The 24877-nt window shown below is 36.2% G+C and overlaps 1 protein-coding gene across 1 annotated transcript; it reads left to right on the top strand.

Annotated features, from left to right (window-relative positions):
* The first annotated feature begins 21574 nt into the window (after nt 1-21574).
* AGTR2 (angiotensin II receptor type 2) lies at nt 21575-22695 on the top strand. Its single transcript, XM_052663746.1, has one exon. The coding sequence runs from the start codon at nt 21607-21609 to the stop codon at nt 22693-22695; it is 1089 nt and encodes a 362-aa protein (XP_052519706.1). The 5' UTR covers nt 21575-21606.
* Nucleotides 22696-24877: the final 2182 nt, after the last annotated feature.

Raw genomic sequence — 24877 nt, 5'->3', positions numbered from 1 at the left:
TTTTTTGTTGTTTGTATTTGTTCTCTTTTTTTTTCTTTTTCAAATATCCTACTCAGCGTTCTCTGAGCTTCTTGGTCCTGTGGTTTGGTGCTGGACATTAATTTGGCAGGATATTCTCAGTCCTATTCCTTCAAATATTTCTTCTCTCTTTCCTTCTCTCTTTCTGACCCTTCTGCTATTTCTATTTTACATAATTTTTACCTGTTGTAGTTGTCACACTATTATTGGATATTATGTTCTGATGTTTTTTTCAATCTTTTTTCTCTTTGCTTTTCAGCTTTGGAAATTTCTACTGACATATCCTCGAGCTCAGAAATTATTTTCTCTCCTATGTCCACTCTATTAATGAGTCCATCAAAGGCATTTTTCATTTTGTTATAGTGTTTTTTATTTTTAGCATTGCTTTTTAGTTTTTTCTTAGAATTTCCATCTTTCTGCTTATATTACCCATCTATTTTTGCATGTTGTCTACTTTTTACTAGAGCCCTTATCATATTAATAATAGTTGCTTAAAATTCCCAGTCTGATAATTCTAACATTCCTGAATATCTGAGTATAGCACTGATGCTTGCTGTCTCTTCAAACTGTGGTATGTTTTGTTTTGTTTTTGCTTTTTCGTATGCCTTATAATTTTTTTTGTTGAAAGCTGGACATAACATACTGTGCAAAAGGAACTCTGATAAGTAGACTTTTAGTGATGTGGTGGTAAGGGGGCTGGGCAGGAAGAATTCTATAGTCCTTTGATTAAGTTTCAGTTTTTTAGTGAACCAGTGCTCCTGGGCTATAAACTTTATAGGTGTTACTCAGTTTTATCCTCACCTTAGGAGGGACAGAATAGCTAGAGAGGACTGGTGTGGGTATTTTAGGACTTCCCTGGTAGCTCAGACGATAAAGCATTTGTCTACAATGCGGGAGACCTGGGTTTGATCCCTGGGTAGGGAAGATTCTCTGGAGAAGGAAATGGCAACCCACTCCAGTACTCTTGCCTAGAATATCCCATGGACAGAGGAGCGTGGTGCAGGCTACTGCCCATGGGGTCACAAAGAGTCAGGCATGACTGAGTAGCTTCACTTCACTTCTGATAAAATTCCAGGAGGTTAGGTTCACATAAAATAAATTTTCTTGATAACTGGCCTTGTAAGAAGAATAAAATGCTCTGGTATGTTTTATAATGGTTACATTTTTTCTTCTCCTGAAAGAAGCACAAGGGAATTTTTTTCTGATATTTGCTCTGAGAACATAGTAGAGCTCCTAGAGGTAAAACTTACCAAAGTTTGGGGAACTTGCCAATGACTTGCCCCTCACTGGAGTTTTTAACTCTCAGATGTTTCCACACTAAGCCTCCAGCAATTCATCAATTACAGTTCAGGTTTTCCTGCCTCTGGTACTAGTTCTCATATGGGTTTCTGCTGATGGGTTTTTGCTCCAGTAAGTTATGATTCTCTTTATCTGCCTGTTTGCCTCTCCAATTTGGGAGGCAGTGGCTTTCCCTCACTTCTCTGACATATCTAACAAAAGTTGTTAATTTTTCACTTTATACAGCTTTTTACTTGTTGTTATGAGGAAGTAACAACTTTCAAGCTCTTTACATGCTAGAGCAGAAACCAGAATTATCTGCACCATGTATTTTTTTTAGTTAATAATTGATCTTGGAAATTGTTTCATATTATAATACAGCACTTGGCTTTTTCAACAGGGGCACAGCATTATAAGAATTATAAGAATATCTTATAATTTAACACACTCCTATAAATGACTACTTAGGTTCTTTTCAATTTTTTTGTTATAAACAATGCTATAGTGAATATCCTGTGTACCAATATGCAAATAGATCCACAGGATATGTTGTTACAAAGAATGTAGACATCATTGCTAAATCTTCCTTTATAGAAATTGTATCAGTTTGGACTCTTACCAACAATGTATGTAAATGCCCAATTCTGTATATTCTCATCAATATAAAAAATCTCAAACAGTATAGGTGAGAAATGGTATCTCACTGTAGTTCTGTTTTGTGATTCTCTAATATTGAGTGAATTTAACCATTTTTTAAAATTTAATTGCCTTTTTTCCTTTTCTGTGAACTCTCTGTTCCTGTCTTTCCCCCAAATTTCTACTGGTCTGTTTATCTTTTTATTATTGATTTCTAGGAGCTCTTTACATATTAAGGAAAATGGCCCTTTGTCATGTGTATTGTACAATTCCATTTTCCTAGTACGTAATTTTCTTTTAACTTTTTAACAGTATTTTCTTGCCATGTAGAATTTTTATAATATTTAGGTGGCTAAATTTATTAGTTTTTCATTTGATGTTTCTGGATTTTGCATTATGCTTAGAAAGGCCTTGACTTACTGTTTTTGTACTTTTGCTTTTTCTGTTTAAACTTTTGGTTCATCTGGAATTTATTTTGGTTAAATTTGGGAGTTAGGGATCCAACTTGATTTACTATTATTTTCTCTGTTGGCTACCCAATTTTGAGTTGTGCTTCTTTAATAAAATGCTTATTTTCTTATTTCCTCATAGCTTTTTGGTAATAGCATTTTAATATATCAATATTATAATAGAAATATCATATATTTTGAAACTGTTAGTAGTTTTCATTTGTGTTATTATATATTATGCTACAATGGCATTCTTCATGTACATTTTCTTATTTCTGATAAATTGTTTCTCTGAGATACATTGATAAAAGTGAAATAATTAAGTGTTGCTAAGTATAGTCATGGGCTTCCCTGGTGGCTCAGCAGTAAAGATTCTACCTTCAATGCAGGAGCTGCAGGTTTGACCTCTGGGTTGGAAAGACCCCCTGGAGAAGGAAATAATAACCCACTCCAGTATTCTTACCTGAAAAATCCCATGGATAAAGGTGCCTGGCAGGCTACAGTCCATGGAGTCGCAAAAGAGTCAGACACGACTTAGCAACCAAACAATAACAAAAGTATGGTCATATTGCTTTTCCAAAAGTGTGGCAGTTATTAATCCTGCCATTGAGTAACAAAATCTCATGAGTTTAGAGTGGGTTTTCTTTTACAATTAAGCTGAAAAAAATGAAAATCTAAGCTTGCTTTAATTGGCATTTATTTGATTATTAGAGGGTATGAACACTTCTTTGTGTGTTCATTTATTCTTTTCACTTAGTGGAAATTTGGGGCCAAGCAAATCTGGCTTTAAATTTTAACTCTGCCACTTCCTAGTGTAGGTATGTCATATTAAAAAATGTGTATAATACCTGCTGTGTAATGGTTTTTTGATGGTCATATATGCGACATAAAAAAACCTAACTTGTGTACTGATTTAATGAATAAGAGCTATTATTATTATTTCCCTTTGTGTGAATTGTCTATCATATTCTTTGTCAAAAATAACATTGTGCAGAAATATTAAAGAAGCTGGATGAACACTAGAATAGGAAATGGAGACTTATTGGCCATAGGCTTTTGTCACTAAGTAGTGTATGACTCTTGCAACCCCATGGATTGTAGCCTGCCAGGCTCCTCTGTCCATGGGATTCTCCAGGCAAGAATACTGGAAGGGGTTGTCATTTCCTTCTCCATATTAGCCATAAGACCCTCAGAAAATCACAGTTAAAAGCCTTTGATGGTGTGGATCACAATAAACTATGGAAAATTCTGAAGGAGATGGGAATACCAGACTATCAGACCTGCCTCTTGAGAAACCTGTATGCAGGTCAGGAAGCAACAGTTAGAACTGGACATGGAACAACAGACTGGTTCCAAATAGGAAAAGGAGTATGTCAAGGCTGTATATTGTCACCCTGCTTATTTAACTTCTATGCAGAGTACATCATGAGAAACGCTGGGCTGGAGGAAGCACAAGCTAGAATCAAGATTGCCGGGAGAATTATCAATAACCTCAGATATGCAGATGACACCACCCTTATGGCAGAAGGTGAAGAAGAACTAAAGAGCCTTTTGATGAAAGTGAAAGAAGAGAGTGAAAAAGTTGGCTTAAAGCTCAACATTCAGAAAAACAAAGATCATGGCATCTGGTCCCATCACTTCATGGCAGATAGATGGGGAAACAGTGGAAAAAGTGGCCAACTCTATTTTTGGGGGCTCCAAAATCACTGTAGACGGTGATTGCAGCCATGAAATTAAAAGATGCTTACTCCTTGGAAGGAAAGTTGGTCATAACTAGACATAGTTGACCAACCTAGACAGCATATTCAAAAGCAGAGACATTACTTTGCCAACAAAGGTCTGTCTAGTCAAGGCTATGGTTTTTCAGGTAGTCATGTATGGATGTGAGAGTTGGACTATAAAGAAAGCTGAGTGCTGAAGAATTGCTGCTTTTGAACTGTGGTGTTGGAGGAGACTCTTGAGAGTCCCTTGGACTGCAAGGACATCCAACCAGTCCGTCCTAAAGGAGATCAGTCCTGGGTGTTCATTGGAAGGACTCATGTTGAAGCTGAAACTCCAATACTTTGGCCACCTGATGCGAAGAACTGACTCATTTGAAAAGACCCTGATGCTGGGAAAGATTGAGGGTAGGAGGAGAAGGGGACAATAGAGGATGAGATGGTAGGATGGCATCACTGACTCAATGAACATGGGTTTGGGTGGACTCTGGCCATTGGTGATGGATAGGGAGGCCTGGCGTGCTGTGGTTCATGGGGTCGCAAAGAGTCGGACACAACTTAGAGACTGAACTGAACTGAAACGCTCTTGAGTGTTAATTTCCATGTAAAAATTGAGATAATTTCTATCTTGCCCACTTTGCTTTTGTGAATTTTGAATAAGATAACAGATGTGACAGAAGTTGGAAAACATTAATTAAAAATTACTGTATTTTTACTGTTACTATTATGATGAAGAAAAGTCAATGCTCAAAATTCCTATGGCTAAAACGCATCCAAAATCTACCACCTCTTTCTTTAATGGTCTGAATTATGAGATGCTATCAGTGTAGACTACGGTTCTCTTAGAGAATTCTCCACATCAGCAGCAATTTAAAGGGGGGAGGGGAGTAGGCTTTTACTTTGACATTCACTTTCCACTTTCATGCACTGGAGAAGGAAATGGCAACCCACTCCAGTGTTCTTGCCTGGAAAGTCCCAGGGACGGGGGAGCCTGGTGGGTTGCCATCTCTGGGGTTGCACAGAGTCGGACACGACTGAAGTGACTTAGCAGCAGCAGCAGCAGAGAAAGAACACATACCTGAAGCAATTTAGCACATTTACAGGAAATTAAAATTTGTATATATTTATGGAGAATAACTCATAATAGGCCAAGATTGTCTCAAGGGAAATTCTTAATCCCTAGACCTTTAGAAGTCAAGATCACAAAACCTTTTGATGTCTTAGAACAGTTGACTGGAAGAAACATAGCAATGACTCATTAGATAGGAATATATCCATAAAGCAAACTGGCTACAGTTAAACTGAGCCAAGATAGTGGAGCATGAGGGCCAAGAATGTCATTTCTTGAGGCAAACAGACTTGAATGCCAATCTTGTGTTTGTCACTTATCAGCTGAGTGATATTGGCCAAATTGTCCCAGTTTCCCCAAAGTGTTGTTATGAGGGTTACATGAGAAATATGGTGCTTGTAATGTGGTTACTTAGTACAGTTCCTAACACATAGTAAACACCAAAGAAATGGTAGCTATTATTAAACACAGTTATTATTAGCAGTATTATTAATATCTCAATAATTAGTATAATCAAAAATTTTGCATGTGTTTGTATGAATAGAAGTAACCATGATTGTTACTTCTTTTACTGAATAACAGCCCTGAGCAATACCCTTTCAAAGGAGCCTCATAAATGCAAAGTCTCAAAACTTTAGATGTTAGAACTAGATCAGTCTAGACAGGAAAAATAAACTGTTTCTCTCAAACTTTATAGAGGCACCTTCACACAGGTTGAAAATACAGGAGAAAATAAAAGTTAGTTATAAGTGGACATTTGCTTAGAAATATGCTAAATTTGTGGTATTTCAGAAAAACTATGAGGAGATTTGAAAGGCCTGTTACAGTAACTAGCTTAATAGAGTCATCAATAGATAATGTATGTCAGAATTAAGTGGTTGGTTGTGTTTACAAAAAAAAAAATTCAGATGCACACTAAAATCAATTTATTTCCAGAGGTTAACACTGCTTTTCTATAGACTGCAGCATAACATGGAGAAGACAATGGCACCCCACTCCAGTACTCTTGCCTGGAAAATCCCATGGATGGAGGAGCCTGGTGGGCTGCAGTCCATGGGGTCGCTAAGAGTCGGACACGACTGAGCGACTTCACTTTCACAGCTCACTTTCACGCATTGGAGAAGGAAATGGCAACCCCTTCCAGTGTTCTTGACTGGAGAATCCCAGGGGCGGGGGAGCCTGGTGGGCAGCATAACAAGTAAAAGTGTCAGACATTTTTAGGAAGGGACAGCATGTGGGTTATTAACCTAACCAATCTTTTCTTCAAACCAAAAAAAATTCTGCACATGCCGTGACTGTAGGGTTTGTTGTTTGGTTTTTTTTTTTCAAACTTTTCTTTTATGATAAATTTCAAGTCATATTTGAAGTTGGTGAAGAACATAGAGTGTATGTGGACTTTTACAGCAAATATCCTAACAGGTTGCATAGCTCTCATTTCTTTCACACTCTTTTATCCTGCCAATTGTAGTCTTACCATTTCTTTTTTAAAAGGACTCAATCATGCTAATTTTCTGTTTAAAACTTACTCATTATCAGTAGATTAAGTCTAAACCTCCTAGTAGGACTAGGAAGGTGCATTACAATGTTTTGACATATATCCTTTTTAAATTCCTTTCTTACCTTTTCTCTGCCTGATAGAAATTACTCTCTTTGAAAGTTTTGCCAAAAGAAAATTAATGTTCCTTCTACACCTTCCATGCATGTTGATTGTTGATATTTTTATTAAAATCCTTCAGTCAATTTAGACTTGCTTCTACGGGCTGAAACATTCTTGGTCATTTTTGTATCACACTCTAGAACTTAGCATGCTGTCTAAACATATTAATTTTAAAGATGCCCTATAAATGCTGTTTGAAAGAATGAATGAGTTGGTGGAAGTCATTAGCTTTTATATTCAACATCAGATAAAATAGATATCATAGCTTAGAAATTATTTGGTTGAATTCTGCCTTGGGCCATAGATATTAAGCAATTTTCCTTAGTATAAAAAATTAGGAATTTTGACAAACAGGTCATAATATAAGGTTTTATTTTATTTATCAGTATTTGCATAATTAAAATCCAGTTTTAATATTGTATTTGGTACAAAATTTTCTAAAATTTGAATAGCATAAATAAAACTCTGTGCCCTATACCTGATTAATTTATTTAGCAAAAGAGAGCTTCAGATTGAATTTAAATTATATAACTTTAAATAGACTTTGAAATGTTAATACATCAAAGCCAATTATGACAAACATTTGCCATAAAAGGTGGTATTATTCTGAACCTAGGAACAACAACAGTGAAAACCAATAAGAAAGAAATCTTTAGATCTACTCCAGTTATAAAATAAAATCCATATATGGGATACATTTTAGAATGAAGAGATGTCAGAAATCTATGTATAACTGATACGAGAATTTTCCATCTGGTCCTTTGCTTCATACTAATGAAAAGCATTTCTAATTAAAAAGCAATTTTGTTTAAATGACAGTTGTTCATTCAACATTTATTGAGCTTCTATTTTGAGTCAAATTTGGCTCTAGGACATAAGTTTACATCAGTGAACCAGATACACAGAGTTTTTATTAATAGAAATTATTTTCTTATATAAGAAAAAAGTAAGTAAATAAAATATGATTACATATGTGTGTATGCATGTATGTGTGTATGCATGTATGTGTGTGTGTGTGAATGCTATGTCAGATTCCCTGGTGGCTCAGATGGTAAAGAATCTGCCCGCAGTGCAGAAGACCCAGGTTCAATACCTGGGTCGGGAAGATTCCCCGGAGAAGGGAATAGCAATCCAGTCCAGTATTCTTGCTTGGGAAATTCCATGGACAGAGAAGCTTGGTGGGCTACAGCCCATGGGGTTGCAAAGAGTCGGACTCGATTGAGCAACTAACACTTAATTACTTATGCATGTGTGTGTGTGTGTGAATGCTATGTCAGATGGTGATAGGGACTATAATGTAAGACAAAGCAGGGTATGGGACTTCCTTGGTGTTCCAGTGGCAAAGACTCCACACACTCAATGCAGGGGGGCCCAGATTCAATACTTGATCAGGGAACTAGACCCACATACCACAACAACAATGAAAAAGATACTACATGCTACAATGAAGATACTGCATGCAGCAACTAAGATCCAGTAGAGCGAAATAAATAAATAAATATTTTTTTTAAAAAAGCAGGGTATGGAAGGACGAATGGGAAAGTTTCTGTAGTAAGACGACATTTGAGCAGAGATGTAAGAGAAGTGAGGGAGTAGGTCACATGGCTCTCTGGAGAAAGAGAATGTCTCATAGTAGGGATAGCACTTGTGGCAATCTTGAGTGCAAAATACATTGGGGACTAGGTATTAATATACCAAGGAAGTCAGTGTGACTGGGTGGAATAAACTGGCAGAAAGATGTAGGTGCTGAGGTCTTAGAAGTAATGGTGATGATGATGCATATGGAAGTTGGGAAGTGGTGCAGATTATATCATGTGAGGCCTTGTAAGCCATGTTGAGAGAGGAGAAGTCATTGGGAAGTTTTGAAGAGAGTGATATGATCTGACATTTATTTATATATTGTCTGCATAAGCTGTGCCTTTCATTCTAAATTCTTCATTAGTCATTACTAGGCTACACTTTAATTTATTACTTTGTTTAGAGGTCAAAGCACATGACCAGAAACAGTTTAGGCAATTTTAGACAATCATTAATAATAATAGTAATGAATATGGTTAATAATAATAGTTATTAACTTTAAACATCATCATAGCAGCAACAACAGCAAAAATGCACATGAATGTTACCATGTAGGTACCTGCTCTGTGTACTCTGCACATATATTGTTTCTTAGGATCCTCACAACTACCTATGAGGAAGTACTGTTATTCTGTCTATGTTATATTTGTAGAAACAAGAACATAAGTCGCTTAATCTCCAGAAAACATTTTATTTATGCTGCTATCTGCTTTATGCAAAACTACATTTATCTTGTTTTGGTATAAAATGACAACACAGAATAATATAGTGCACAACTATTTGACTTGCTTTTGAGGAGTAATAACAGTAGTTTAATCAAAATAGTAAATATTAATTGAATATTCTATATTCTATATAGTGTATATATATATATGTATATATATATACTATATTCTAGGTACCATACTAAATGCTATATATATATTACCTCATTTAATCCTTACAATATCCCAGACAAGGAAACTGGAACTCAGGGATGCAAAGTAAGTTATCCAAGGTAACACAGCTAGTGGATCACAACAAACTGTGGAAATTTCTTAAAGAGATGGGAATACCAGACCACCTTATCTAACTCCTGAGAAACCTGGTCAAGAATCAAAAGTTGGAACCAGACAGACATGGAACAACAGACTGGTTCAAAATTGAGAAAGGAGTTCATTAAGGCTGTATATTGTCACCCTGCTTATTTAATTTCTATGCAGAGTACATCATGTGAAATGCTGGGCTGCATGAATCCAAAGCTGGAATCAAGATTGCAGGGAGAAATATCAGCAACCTCAGATATGAAGATGATGCCACTTTAATGGCAGAAAATGAAGAGGAAATAAGGAGCCTCTTAACGGCGGTGAAAGACAAGAATAAAAAAGCTGGCTTAAAATTCAACATTCATAAAACTAAGATTATGGCATCCTGTCCCATCACTTCATGCAAATAGATGAAGAAAAAGTAGAAACAGTTGCAAATTTTATTTTCTTGGGCTCCAAAATCACTGCAGATGGTGACTGCAGCCATGAAATTAAAAGACGCTTGCTTCTTAGAAGAAAAGCTATGACAAACCTAGACAGTGTATTAAAAAGCAGAGACATCACTTTCCCAGCAAAGGTCCCTCTAGTCAAAGCTATGGTTTTTCCAGTGGTCATGTATGGATATGAGATTTGGACCATAAAGAAAGCTGAGCCCTGAAACATTGATGCTTTTGAGCTGTGGTGTTGGAGAAGATTCTTCAGAATCCCTTGGACAGCAAGGAGATCCAAACAGTCCATCCTAAAGGAAATCAGCCCTGAATATTCATTGGAAGGACTGATGCTGAAGCTGAAGCTCCAATATTGTGGCCAACTGATACAAAGAGCCCACTCACTGAAAAGGACTCTGATGCTGGGAAAGATTGAGGGTAGGAGGAGAAGGGGCTGACAGAAGATGAGATGGTTGAATGGCATCATCAACACAGCTAGTAAATGGTAAAACAAGGATCAAACCTAGGTTGATCTTACTCCAGGGTTTGTGTTTTCACTATTGTACTATATGACAAAATGTGGGTGAAAATAGATTGATGCATTCAAAATCTTTTAAAAGTGTATTTGATATAACATGTTTCAAAACACTCTTTATTAAATTTATTTTTAATCTGTGAACATAGAGTCATCAGCAGTTGTATGTCTATTTGGAATGTCCTATAAATGTAAAGCACACAGTACTGTTCCTTCTAGATCAGCCTCTGTGATAGTCAGTCAGTTTATTACCTTGATCTGTCCACATGATCCATATGTTGTTTATCTAACCATTTGAACTGTCTGGTCCTTGAGATCAGTGATGGCCATGGTGTGCCTATCACTTTGAATATGTAACGTGGAAAAATACATTTGTCATTTCAGTCTAACACAAGTTACAAAAATAGTAAAAAGGACACAATGCAAAGATAAATTGCTGAAAGAGAGGAAGAGGAAGGGCAATGAAAAGGAAGTGGATGACAGAGAGGGAGAGGAAGGGATTGGACTCTGCCAGTGATAAGTGGCAATATAGAACCAGCATCAGTCTCCCAATACCCACCAGTCTACTGTGCATTCTGAAAGATTCTGCTTTCACTTCCCTCTCCTAGTAGAAAACACTCCAGAGGACAGGTGAACCTCATTTTTTCCCTCCTTGCTCATCTCCTTATCCAAAGAATTCCCTCTAGGGCTTATTCATATTCACAAAGTCAGAAAGAACAAAAATTGTTAAAAAAAAAAAAAAAACATTTATTCTTTGTAATAAATTAGATGGGAAGTTCCTGAAACCAGGGGGCAAGTTTTATTTATCTCTGAGGTTCCAGTACTTGGCCTAAGCACTAGTACATGTTAGGCCTTGAGGAAATGTTTGTTGAAAGAATGAGTATTTTAAATTCAATATTGTAAAGTAAAATAAATAAATAAATATTTTTTTAAAAGAAAGAATAAGTATTTTAATGAAGCTCAGACTATAAAATTGGTGTGGATAATGTAACAGTATCCTACATGAGCACACAGAGGGTTAGCATTATAAAATATTGAATCCAGCTTTTCCAGTACTGACCCTATTTGGCCCAGTTGGCTGGTGGAGGAGATCACTGTTTCATCCCTTCATTCTCCCTTCCAAAGAGAGAAGAACTCTAGCTTCTGTGCTTGAACTTCCAAACAAGCACAGAACTACAATAAATAATCTACTGGCCCAAATCACTGAAATATTCTCAAAGATCTACTTTTCAATAGCTGAAGCAATGAACTTGGATGTTCCTCACCTGCCTCCTCATCTGTTCTTTCTGCCTAGAATCACTGTCTTGTGCAGAGGAAAGACATTATTAGGTTTTTTTTTTTTTTTTTGGTGTTTAGTCACTAAGTTGTATCCAACTCTTTACAACTACCTATCCCAATATTTAATGGAGCTCACATTTCTCTTTAACTCTATTAGTATCTTAGGATACCAAGACTTACATAGGAGTGCCTGTAGGGCCTGGAACTTCTCAGAGTATTTGGCAAAATTTCAAGGGGAAAAAATATTAATAGAAACTTTTAGAAATTTTTAACCTGATTAAAAAACAAATTCATTTGGAAAGTATAGGACAAGTTGTATCTGCACTGTTCTTTTATTTTATACATTTTATAGTTTTAGATTTCTTTTTAAAAGCTTTTCTAATACTCAGAAGAGATTTGTATAGTCAATTAAATTATATAAACAAAGAACTAAACTGTTGCAGTTCAAGATCTTTTCACCTTACTGACTTCATCTTAGCTACAGGCATTTACTTTAAGATTCTGGGAAAAAAAATCTTCCTTTTACAACATTTTTCTTGTGAGATTTTCCCTGAGTGTTATGTTTACCAATTATTTGCTTTTGCTGAGCTATTCTGCTTTGAAAACATTTTTCTAACTGACTTTTACCCAGAGACTCCAAGAAGGCTTAAAAATTCTCCTTGAGTTGGGGAAATGAATTCATCTAGTGCCTCATATTTAACAGAATGGTATAGGAGAAATAATGGCTGGGGTTTGAGCATCAGTTCTATAATTTACTAGCTGTTTGAACTTGGGCAAGTTATTTAACCTCTTTGTATTTCAGTCTCCTAATTTCTCCTCATTTATAAAATGAGGATGATAAAGGTCTCTCAGATCATTGAGAAGTACATGGGAAAATCGTGTCTAGTACCCAGCACCGTGCCTGGCACACTTTCCTGTACTCTAGTCGCATTCTTTAATGTCAGCACCTCCCTAACAACCCCCAGGGACTTCATGTTTGAGGAAGTGAAAAATGACCTATCTTCATAAAATGGTTGGGAACCTTCAGATGGAATCAACCCTGGAGCTATGTAAATGATGTTTGTTTTTTGCATTAATGCCAAACCTTCTGACTGGGAGTTCAGAACAAATAGCTCAACAAAAATATATACAGTTAACGGGAAGTAGACTTAAATGAACAGTACTAAATGTTCACTGAATCAGTGTTTACTGCAATCTGTGGGGATTAATGTGATTGAAAATAACTAAACTACAATGAAAATTGTAATGTAATTTGTTCTTGAAGTTCATTCATTTACATATTGATTTGTTATCTCTTCCTCTAGACAATGTCTTTTGGAATCTCTAGGCTACAACTTGCTTTTTTAAGCTTAAAATAAAAGGAGAATAGAGGCAGGGAGGGAGGAATGGGGAGCTACTGCTAATGTACATCATGTTTCTTTCAGAGGTGATGAAAATCTACTGAAATTATATAGTGGTAATAGTTGCACAACTTTGTGAATATACTAAAAACCACTGAATTGTATGTTTTAAAAGGATAAATTTTATGGTGTGTGAATTGTATCTCAATTTTAAAAAAATAAAGCCAAATAATTCAATTTTGACCTATATAAAACAGGACCAATATAAAACATGGTTGTTAATATTGTAATAATGTGCAATAACATAACTGTACAGAAATCTATCAACTTCTAAATATCTGAAAATGAACTGTTTTCTTTGGGGACACACTGAGAATTATTTACAATAATAATTCTACTTTCAGTTATAGATTTTACAAATCTGTGTTGAACATCATGAATCTAAATATCTGTGCATGTGAGCTAAGTCACATCAGTCCTGTCTGACTCTTTGCAACCCTACAGACTGTAGCCCACCAGGTTCCTCTGTCCATGGGATTCTCCAGGCAAGAATACTGGAGTGAGTTGCCATGCCCTTCTCCAGGGGATCTTCCGGGCCCAAGGATGGAACCTGTGTCTCTTATGTCTCCTGCATTGGCAGGCGAGCTCTTTACCACTAGCACCACCTGTAGGACTGGGAATTCCCTGGCGATCCAGTAGTTAGAACTCTGCACTTCCACTGCAGGGGACATGGGTTTGATCCCTGGTCAGGGAACTAAGATTCCCCAAGCCAAAAAAAGAAAAAACAAACAAATGAATAAAAAAACCCACAAATATCTGTAAGATAAATGTCTAAAAGCTCAAGCAGTCTCAGAATTTCCAATAAGTCTGTTTTTCACTTCTTTGAAATTAAGACCCCAAAACCCCACCCCCATACTTCCTGTCATCTTCCTCTATCTTTCAATCTTAAATCATTTTATGCCTAAAAAGCAAAATATATCCAAAGATGTACATCATTTTATTGTTTTTCTGTCCTTTTAGGGACCAGAAGGAGAGGTTGGGGTAAATGAGTCCCTCAAACAAAGCCAAATATCCATTTGTTTTTATTATTTTCTGTGAACTGATGGCCAGTTTTGGAGATATATTATTCCACCTTTTCCCCCTATCTTTGTTGTAGACAAACATCAGGGCATTGCTTCCCCCCCTGCTGCAACCCTCACCATCCTTCAACTTTGACAGTTTGTCTAATTAATCAATCAAGATCTTTAATGTCTTCTAGGCTGCCTAGAGCAGGGACTTGGCTATAGCTTCATCAGTAATAGTAATATTTAAAATAATAATTGGGTGGCTACAAGAAATTAGGGTTCAGAGAGGCTAAAGTAGGGGAGAGAATGGTTTTGGGGAATCATCAGTCTGCTTCTAGAATGATAATGCCTGCTATAGAATTTCCCAGAGCTGAAGTAAAATATGCTCCCAGTTACCAGTTTTCCTGGTCTTATTTGTGTAGTCACCAAGCCTGATTTCCCTTCTTTACTGATATTGCGAAGGAGATAGAGAGAGTGCTTTAGATAAGGAACGCAAGCCTTATGGTCATTGCAAAGTAGTATATCCCAATTATAAATGAATACATTAGCAGTCAAGGTGGTACATTAGTTTTCTAAGAATTTTGTTGGCACAAGTTTATTGCTGAGAGCCTGGGTATCCTGGGAAAATTCAGTTTCTGGACCTCAAGGCTGAGGACTAAACTTTAAACTTAATGGTTTGTTGATCTACTCCCCTATGAGAAATCCAACCAGGCAACATTTCCCCAGAACATCTTTGTTACCTAACAGTGGTATTTAAAACTTGATAAGAAAACTGGTTGGTTTGTTCAATTTAACTAACTGGTCATTTTGGATAATTTAGTCAAATTAATTGTAGGATTAAAAAAAAATTACCCACTTAGGTTCAGTGGCTATGACAGGAAAATTCACTGATAAAAGATTAAGTAGAAAAAAAGCAGAGTTTATGAACATACACATTCTGCATTTGAGTAGGATAACTCAATCATGAGTAACTCAACTCAAAGGAGTCATCAGAGGGCTTATATAGCATCTTAACAAAGAACAATAAAATTGCAGAGCAGTGACAAGACAAAGGAAAGGGGGTTTAGATTCTGAGTGGCAAACTGTGGGAAAATAAATACAGTTGATTCTTGAACAACACGGGTTTGAAATGCAAGGGTCCAGTTACATGCAGATTATTTTCAATAAATTCTATTACTGTATATGACCCCCTGTTGGTTGAATCTGCCGACATGGAACTACAGGTATGGAGAACCCAATGTAAAGTTACACATGGATTTGCAACTGCCCAGGGATTGATGCCCTATCCCCTGCCTTGTTCAAGGGTCAACTCTATATGGGGGAAACTAATGGAAGATAAAAATTATTTAGTAAGACTTGTTATGTAGATTCTTCTTGGTGTCCACCTCTGGGCTGATAGAGTCTAAAGTTTTCTCCTATTCATTAAGAATTCTGCTCTTTCTGGTAAAAGAAACAGAGACATATTTACAAGATTTTGTCCTGCTTTTAGGCAGATGGGGGAAGACAGAGAGCTTTCCTTGTATCTGCTTCTTTACAGTCTTTAGCTCAAAATAATCCTTATGCCAAAGTGGCATATTTTGGAATGCATATTGTGATACCCTACATAATCAATTTAGTCAGATAAGTAGGAGAAAATGTCATATCAGTTAGTTGATATTTTGAATGTGAACAAAATTATATGTTCATTTGTAATTGTTTATCTTTTCAACAGTTGGGTTACATACATTGAGACACTATTTGGTAGAATTAGGGTGTCTTTTGTGAGATCCTGCTCTGAACATGATGCTCAGGCCTGCAGATGCCTTTGAGGCAAAGGGAAATTGGAACTCTTCCCTCTCCTTATGTTTTTGTGATCAGGTTCAACTGGAAGCAACTGGCCTCAGGAATGTACTGAGTCAGACATCTATTCATTTCACTGCATGGATTCCACCTTGTTAACTGATTTAATAGTCCTCTTACTCTCTGTGATGCCTAGGCAGTCAGTTAATTTGATACAATCACTCATATTGGCCATTTTACTGAATTTCTTAGGCTGGTTTATACAAAATGGTCAATATGACGGCTATTTCTGATCCTTATTGTTTTTTTCTCACTTGCTTTCATCCTGACATTCTTGTTCTCATTATATTGAAAGCTAAAGAGAGGCACAAAAATAATCTGGAAAGACATAATGACAAGGCAATCTTCACAACTCTCCCCTTTCAGGGACCCTCAGGTTTGGAAAAGTCCAGTGGTAATTAAAGTAAAGCTTTGCTATGGTAACTGAATTGAAAAAAGATTAGTGTTAAGTATATATGTAGGTAATGAGGTGTGCTTTGTATTTGTGTGTGTGTGTGTGTGTTGAAGTTGGGAAAAGTGGAAGTGCTACTGTTGAAGGGGGACCCCTTTCAAGGCCCAAGAGTGGGCTCTTGTCTAATACTCGGAAGTGAATTGTCCAAGGAGACACATGTGCTGACAAAGCAAGAGATTTTATTGGGAAAGGGCACCCAGGCAGAGAGCAGTAGGGTAAGGTGATGGGGTTAGTTTCTGGCTTGTCTTTGGCCAATCATTCTGACTCAGAGTCCTTTCTAGTGGTGCACTCATTGCTCAGCCAAAATGGATGCCAGCGATAAGCATTCTGGGAGGTGGTCAGACATGTGGGATCTTCCTTTAACTTTTTCTGAACTCTTCCGATTAGTGGTGGCTTATAAGCTCCATGTTCCTTACTAGGACCTCCTGTCATAAAGTAACTCATGCAAATGGTTACTATGGTGCCTGGCCAGGGTGGGCGGTTTCTATCAGTGTGCTTCCCAGAACACTACTATTCTGGATAGGGACTCAGAGAGGTAGCTGGGGTGGAGGAAAATTAAAATAATGAAAAATAAACTAAAAAAGAAGGCTAGTATATATTTAATCATTTTATGGTCTGCACTTCTAATCGTCACCTTTATAACTAGGGCACATATACCCAGACTTGTACTTTATAGTTTCTTTTTTCCTTCAAAACCTCATCTGTGTGTGTGAGGATAAGAGAGACAGACGAGATTTTCTTTCCGAGATTTTTAGCAGAGGAGAAATTTCTCTGGAGAACTTCCTCCTTTTTTTTTTTTAAACCTGGCCCATTAAATTTTAGTGTTAAGTAATCTCACAATAAATGAAAAGTATTCACTAGAAAAAAGTTAATTCAATGTGATTTACCATTGTTTAATTCTGCTAGCCAAGCTGCACTTGTCCTGCAGAGCTACATAATTTATTCAAATGACCTGGGGCTTTAAAGTCAATCTTCCAGCAGAAAAAATTACTCTCTGCCCCCAGGAGAGTGATTTTTTTTGTGTTGTACTGTTCCTTCTGACTGACATTTATTTGACTCTCAAGTGTATTTACATTGTTGGCTTAATTTGGAGTTCTTTACTGAATAAATAATATGCTATGTTTTTTGCTTCAAGTGGTATCAATATTATTATTCCTTTGCTTTTCCTTTTCTTTTTGCTTTTTTTCTCCCTTATCTCTCGTAGTTACATAGTTTTTCTTTGACCTGTAAAAATTTTTACTCCTAAAATTATAAAGAAACAGAGTAATTATCCTTTAAATCTTCTGGGAAATGTGTGCCTCTTTAAACTTTATTTATGTCAGAACTTACTGTAATGAAGGACAAAAGCTCTAGACAAGGTCTCCTACTCCTCGGGGGTGTTCAAGGCCAGGTCTCCCGGAGGCGAGTCTGCAGTGTGTTCTCAAAAGTTTATAGCTCACCTCCTGGCTATTTCTTTAAAAGGGGAATGAGAGGGGGCTAGAAATAGAGCAGGATGGGAATCTGACCCATCGTGACCACTCAGGAGGCCCTGGCCTGGAAAATTCCCCGGTACATGGTAAAAACAAACATTTGAAATGGAGGGAGAAACCAGGCTTAAACAAAGAGTGAAACCAGTTCCCGTTTAAACTCTCCTGCCGATAACCATATGTGCCCCCTCATTTGTTTTCCAAACATCAGTTTTCCATCATTTGGACAGAGCCTCAACCTGAATCTGTCCAGAACACAGGAAGAAAATATTTTGAGATTTCATAAAATGCTGTGTCTGTATATGAGGAGCATTTGCTCCATGTTCAAACAGTCTACTGAAAGAAATAGTATTGTGCAAACTTTTGAATCGTACTATATTTTTCAGGCAATGGTGACCTCTTCTTGCTGATCCCATCTGTCTGTGTACTATAGGATCAACTTCAAAATGGACGGAAAAAACAGACAAATGTCAAAAGCCATCTGTTTTGTTTCATGTCATTTGTAATTTGTCTTTTGTAACCCATCCTCCCTTTGCTGTGTTACTTCTGTGGGACCTTTACTTAGGTCCCCAGCAACCTCCTCAGAGCCTGCCTGCCCTCTTACTTCACCTGCAGCCTGCAGCCTGGCTAAGTGCACTCTTACTGCTCCCAGAAAAAAAAAAATACGATCAGTAGAAATAACTGGAATCCTTTATACTCATGTAAGTGTCCTGGGTTCTCTGGTTATCTGTACTCGCTGCAGTTAACTAGTCATACATTTTGCCTACCTGTGGCCTCCATTTTGGGAAGAAAATGAAAAATATTTTCTCCCATGCAACAATCCTTCAAACTCTTCCCCCCTTCTTCAGTGCTTTTGTAACAGCTTAGGAATGGCCAGCAATGACTTTTTTGTAAATGTTGCGTGTTTTCTTTTTGCCAGGACAAGGGTGAGATTAAAGGGCCAGCTAATACTGCCTCCTATACTGTGGAGGTTAAGACTGTGAGTGCTGACATTAGAGTGCCTTGGTTTCAAATCAAATGTTCCCATTTAATACCTATGTGATTTCAGAAAAGTTATTTAAACTCTGTGAGCCCTACTGTACTGATTTTTTTAAATGGAGGTAATATTAATAGCTTATAATAGTACCTAGTATGTGCTAGGCACAATTTTTAAGCACTCTAAACATAACAACTCATTTAATTCTTATAACTCCATGATGTAGGTAATTAATATCATCCCCATTTCTCAGATGAGAAAACTGAGACACGAAGAAGGAAAGTAACTTGGCCATAGTCATGGATTTACTAAGTGGTATAGCTGAGCTTGTGAACCAGGTAATTGGAACCCAGAGGCCATGTACATACACTGGTATGCTATATTGCCTATCTATTAAAAAGTATTGAGTATAAAGCACTTAGCCCAGAGTATGGCAAATGGGATTTATCGTCAACTGGTATAATCACTACCATCACCTGTATTTATCTTTCTTTTGTCACTCTTGCTTCTACTATACTTATTGTATAAGGCTAACCACCCTCAACCCCACAAAAAGAAAAACAACACTAATCTGGGCTGCAATAGCTGCCTAATCCTTTTGATGTTGTATACTTTGTATTTAATTACAAATATGATAGAGACCCATGAAAGGAGACACTGCTTATTAATATTTCTTTTAGAAGACATGAGAATTATATCCTTCCTGTCACTATCTCTGCAGCAAAAGCCAACAAAAATTGCTTAACAAAAGGGAGAAATTTTAGAAATTTTAGACTTCAAGTAAAGTTGCTGCTGTTCTTTTATTAAACAGGGGTAAAATTTTTCAAACAGTAATGAAAGTTGTAAAAGATGCTGGTGGAATTTAACTCTACTACTAGAATAAATTCCCTAGTCTCCACTCCTTAACTCATTTTAGAATGCCAGTATCAGGGTAAAAGAAAGAGAAAATTCTGCAAATAATTATATTCTTCTTTTAAAGTAAGCCACTAACTTCAAAATTCTCTAACACATTTGTGGAAACTTCATTTTTTTGTTTGAGATTTATTTGAATGAGCTGTTATGATTGGAGACACTAAGAATTTCAGATTAATGTTTTGCAGCCAAAAAAAAAAAAAAAAAAAAAACCCCACTGGAAAGCTGGCAAGTGTTCATAAGTCAGACCTAGAATTATGTAGGTTGAAGACTCCCAGTGGACAGACGGAATATATAAGAAGGAAACCAGAGATCTGGTGCTATTACGTCCCTGACTCTAAGGGAACGAATAAGCACAAAATTAAAAGCATTCTTCAGCCTGAAATTTTAAGGTAGGTCTCCACAATTTATACATACTCTATTTGGAAAGTAAAACATACATTAAATGAAAATTTTTTATGGATGTACTTTCCCTTTTTCCTGTATTTTAACACTGTATTTTGCTAAATTCCTAAATTATTAAACTACTGTTTCTCTTACAGGGGTGCACTTAAGAACGAAGCAAGCTGATTTATGATAACCAAGTTTTAAACACGAACAACGAGTAAGTCTTCAAGTGAGTATTTTAGATTCTTTCATGTTAATTTGTTAAGTCAAGATTATGAAAGAATAAAGCTCTAAACTAAAGTGATGTTTGTTGTTTATTAAGAGATTCTTTGCTGATTACATTTTCACTGAGTAGTTTATTTATATGTTTTGAAACTATCCAAAGGAATAGTCTTTCCCTTACTGTGTTTATCTTCAGCTATTTTTTTTTGTTTTAAAATAATGTTGCTATTAAAAATAACAGTATCACAAAAATCTGAATATTGGTTATAATATTCAAGAGCCAAGTAGCACTGTTACTACTTAGCTGTTAAACTAAAAAAAAAAAAAGGCAAAGGAAAAAGTGATACAGTTATATTATGATTAATCATTGATGTTCAATTCTTATTTCATTGAACAACACAATTTTTTCCTACTTGACCCTAAATCCAATTTTGCTATTTTTTAGTTTTCTTTTCCTAATTAAAAAAAAGAAGTAGCTTTTCTTTTATATGGATTAAACTTAAATGTCCATATGTAAAAGTAATAGTCTCTATTAAAATGCGATGGGGGTTTTAAAAATATGCACATATTCCATAACTACCACTTAATTATATTATTATTGTGAAAACAATGGAAAAGTAGAACTATAGGTATTATTTTTAATCAGTAAAAATCAGCCATAACCCACCATCCCAATATGTTCCTTTTGCATATTCTCTTTAAGTCTTTTGTACACTTACTTATTTTTTTCATAGTTTATTTTACTTATTTCTCCATAGCTGGAATGATTTGTATATAATTAGTTAGTTGAATAAGGCATTTCTCTATGCAATAGTAGGCAGTGGTGTGATTTCTAGAAAGTATACAGAGTGAGATATGTGCTCATGTGTTTTTGAAATGCTAACTTTCTTATTTCTTAGTTTCTTCTTATTTGTTTCACATATTTCCTATTCTAGCTAACCTTTTGAAATATTAATTTTCTTTAACCTTTTTGACAATAGAAAAGAAGGGCAAAAAGTAGTTTTGCTTAGAATTTTCAGTCTTGATGCCAGAATGTCTTAATTTCTTGGTGTTATTGAGAGAATTCTCTTCTCTTCTTCAACAAGTAAAGTCTATTCTTATTTCAGAAGGCATACTTCTGTTTCCCAATATTTTCTATAATCGCCTACATTTTTTTGCTTTCAACAAACTTTTATAATACTAACAACTTCATAATATCTTAAATTCTGTATGTGTTCTACAAGTTCTTTTTTTTCCCCCAGAAGGTGTAAAAATTAGGAGCTGCTGACATTTCAATCAACATGAAGGCCAACTTCTCCCTTGCCACCATCAGCAAAAACATTACCAGCAGTCTTCACGTTGGATTTGTGAACATTTCCGGCAATGAGTCTACTTTTAATTGCTCACATAAGCCATCAGATAAGCATTTAGATGCAATTCCTGTTCTCTATTACATTATTTTTGGGGTTGGATTTCTTGTCAATACTATTGTGGTTACACTGTTTTGCTGTCAAAAAGGTCCTAAGAAGGTTTCCAGCATTTACATCTTCAACCTAGCTGTGGCTGACTTACTTCTTTTGGCTACTCTTCCTCTCTGGGCAACCTATTATTCTCATAGATATGACTGGATCTTTGGACCTGTAATGTGTAAAGTTTTTGGTTCTTTCCTGACCCTGAACATGTTTGCAAGCATTTTTTTTATCACCTGCATGAGTGTTGATAGGTACCAATCTGTCATTTACCCCTTTCTGTCTCAAAGAAGAAATCCCTGGCAAGCATCTTATATAGTTCCCCTTGTTTGGTGTATGGCTTGTCTGTCCTCATTGCCAACGTTTTATTTCCGGGATGTCAGAACAATTGAATATTTAGGGGTGAATGCTTGCATAATGGCTTTCCCACCTGAGAAGTATGCCCAGTGGTCAGCTGGGATTGCTTTAATGAAAAATATCCTTGGTTTTATTATCCCTTTAATATTCATAGCAACATGTTATTTCGGAATCAGAAAACATCTACTGAAGACCAATAGCTATGGGAAGAATAGAATAACTCGTGACCAAGTTCTGAAGATGGCAGCTGCTGTTGTTCTGGCGTTCATCATTTGTTGGCTTCCCTTCCATGTTCTGACCTTCCTGGATGCTCTAGCTTGGATGGGTGTCATTAATAGCTGTGAAGTTATAGCAGTCATTGACCTGGCACTTCCTTTTGCCATTCTCCTGGGATTCACCAACAGCTGCATTAATCCCTTTCTGTATTGTTTTGTTGGAAACAGGTTCCAACAGAAGCTCCGCCGTGTGTTTAGGGTTCCAATTACTTGGCTCCAAGGCAAGAGAGAGAATGGTTCATGTGGAAAAAGCAGTTCCTTTAGAGAAATGGAGACCTTTGTGTCTTAAACGTGAGAGTGGAATACATGTTATCAATACGGCTACTTGGCTTAAAAGATCTCCCTGAATTATCTTTTGATGGCTTTAGTAAAATAACAAATTTTTCCCCTTAATGTAATCTTTTCTCAGACTTCTAGAACAGGAAACCAAATGTACCTCTTAAGTTTTATCCTCCAGTGACTTTCAAAAATTGCCTCCTTTTTTTCCCTTCCTTGTCTATCTGTACAAGATGTCACTGGGGAGATGTATCTATAATCTAGAAGTAACTGGGAATTTATCTCAAATTATAATTAATAAGAAATTGTGAATGATGATTTGGGGTTTCAGATTTCTCTTTGAGAAGTTCTGGAGTCTTTGTTGATTTTTATATCTATTTTCCTCAAGCTTTTCTCTTGAACCAAGGCCAGTCTTTTAATTAATTGCATTATTTACAAGATAGTATGCTAAAAGGAATGTGCACTTCTACTTTATATTATGAATAATAATCTTTTTATATTTCACTTTAGCATAATTTTATATTTAAGATATGGCTACATATTGAGTAGGGCTAGGAATATAGTATAGATCACATGTACTCCTACATTTAACTTGTATTTATAATCACAAAAAGTGAAATGTGTAATAACATAGATCTGCAATAAACAAATATCTGAGTGTGCACTAAAGTCTGAATAAACTTTTTAAATTTCTATTTATTTTAACTGTTTGAAGGTTTCTATGTCCTCTGATACTTTTTCAAAAACAATAACTAAAAACTATTTAGTGTATAAAATTTAACGGTCATTTTTTACATCCTTGACCTTTTGGATTTGGTGCTTTGATTGATATATAGGAAGTTGACCTGAGTTTTATTATTGATGCTTTGGTTGTGGGTTGCTTCCCAAAATATTTGGGTGGCTGCTTTAACTCTTTAATTTGTAATAAACCGTTAACTAGCATAGGAAAAGGTTATCTCAGAATGGAATTTTGATACTCCAGAAGGACAAAGAGATCCAGCAAATGACAAGTTTCGTGTCACACAGCAAACCTACCTGTCAGGGCAATGCAACATGGCTTAGAAAATATAAACCATGGGGTATACTTAAATTACACCTGTGGATACTGTTTGTTCCAGAATTTATAGGATTGTGTGGAACTCTTCTATACCAGTGACTGGTGCACAGATCTCTCAACACTATTAGAACTCCTAAGTTTGAGAAATACCTGAAACTGAGTTACCTTATTTAGAGCGTGAATCCTAATTTTAGAAGTTAAACATTTCATTCTGCACCAGACCCATATTTTATCAGGTTATCTAGGACCTTCCTAGACCAGTACTGACCTCTAAGATAGAAGTAAAGTTTCAGAAGCTTGGCATCTCCGCCAGATTTCAGGGCTATAGATCCAACAATACTCTTGATCTACTTTCTGGGAAAGTCCTTATTTCATGTCATCTACTATTGTCAATAAAAACAAATAGTTAAATGTAAAACCAACTATGACTTCATATTTTAAATAACTTTGTAAAACATAAATAAAAGCTTTGATTAGAAGATCATGTGCACTTTACTTTTTGGTGTAACTACCTCAAGTTATAGATTCTTACCTTGTCTTGTATCCTCATCTTCCTTATAATCCCCACTGATACTTCTTAGTTTTACCTTCCATCATTCCTTATATGGCTTCTTGCTATACTCTTCTAGTCTCCCACTCTTGTGTCTTCAGCCATAATCCCTTATTAATTATCAAAGGAAAGCCCAGATTTCTTGCTATGGTCTACAAGACCACAATAAATCTGATTTTTCCCTGCCTGTCTGACATTTTTTCCCCTCTGCCATCTCTTCTTACACTGTATGTTCAAGCATCACAAAAGGACTCAAACTGCTTTTTTTCAAGCCTACTGCTCTCTCATGCCTGTCTGCTTTTGCCCACACCACTCTGTTTCTTTAACACCCCTCCAATTATCCCTGACCCTCAGAATGTCTCACTCAACTGATGAACATAGCTTCCAATATTCAGCTCATATCAGTTCCTCTCCCACAATAACAATTATGATACTAATTATAAGGCAAACCTCCCTCCCCTGGGTGTTCCCTTAATGAAAAGAATTATTTACCTAATCCTTGGGATTTTAAGACTGGCCTCCACTTCCTTGTTAGTGAAAGTGTTAGTCACTCAGTCCTATCTGACTCTTTGTGACCTCATGGTCTGT

Source organism: Budorcas taxicolor, chromosome X (genome assembly GCF_023091745.1).
Source record: "Budorcas taxicolor isolate Tak-1 chromosome X, Takin1.1, whole genome shotgun sequence".
NCBI lineage: Eukaryota > Metazoa > Chordata > Mammalia > Artiodactyla > Bovidae > Budorcas > Budorcas taxicolor.
The sequence above is the reverse complement of the archived record's forward strand: the minus strand, read 5'-3'. Positions and strand labels throughout refer to the sequence as shown.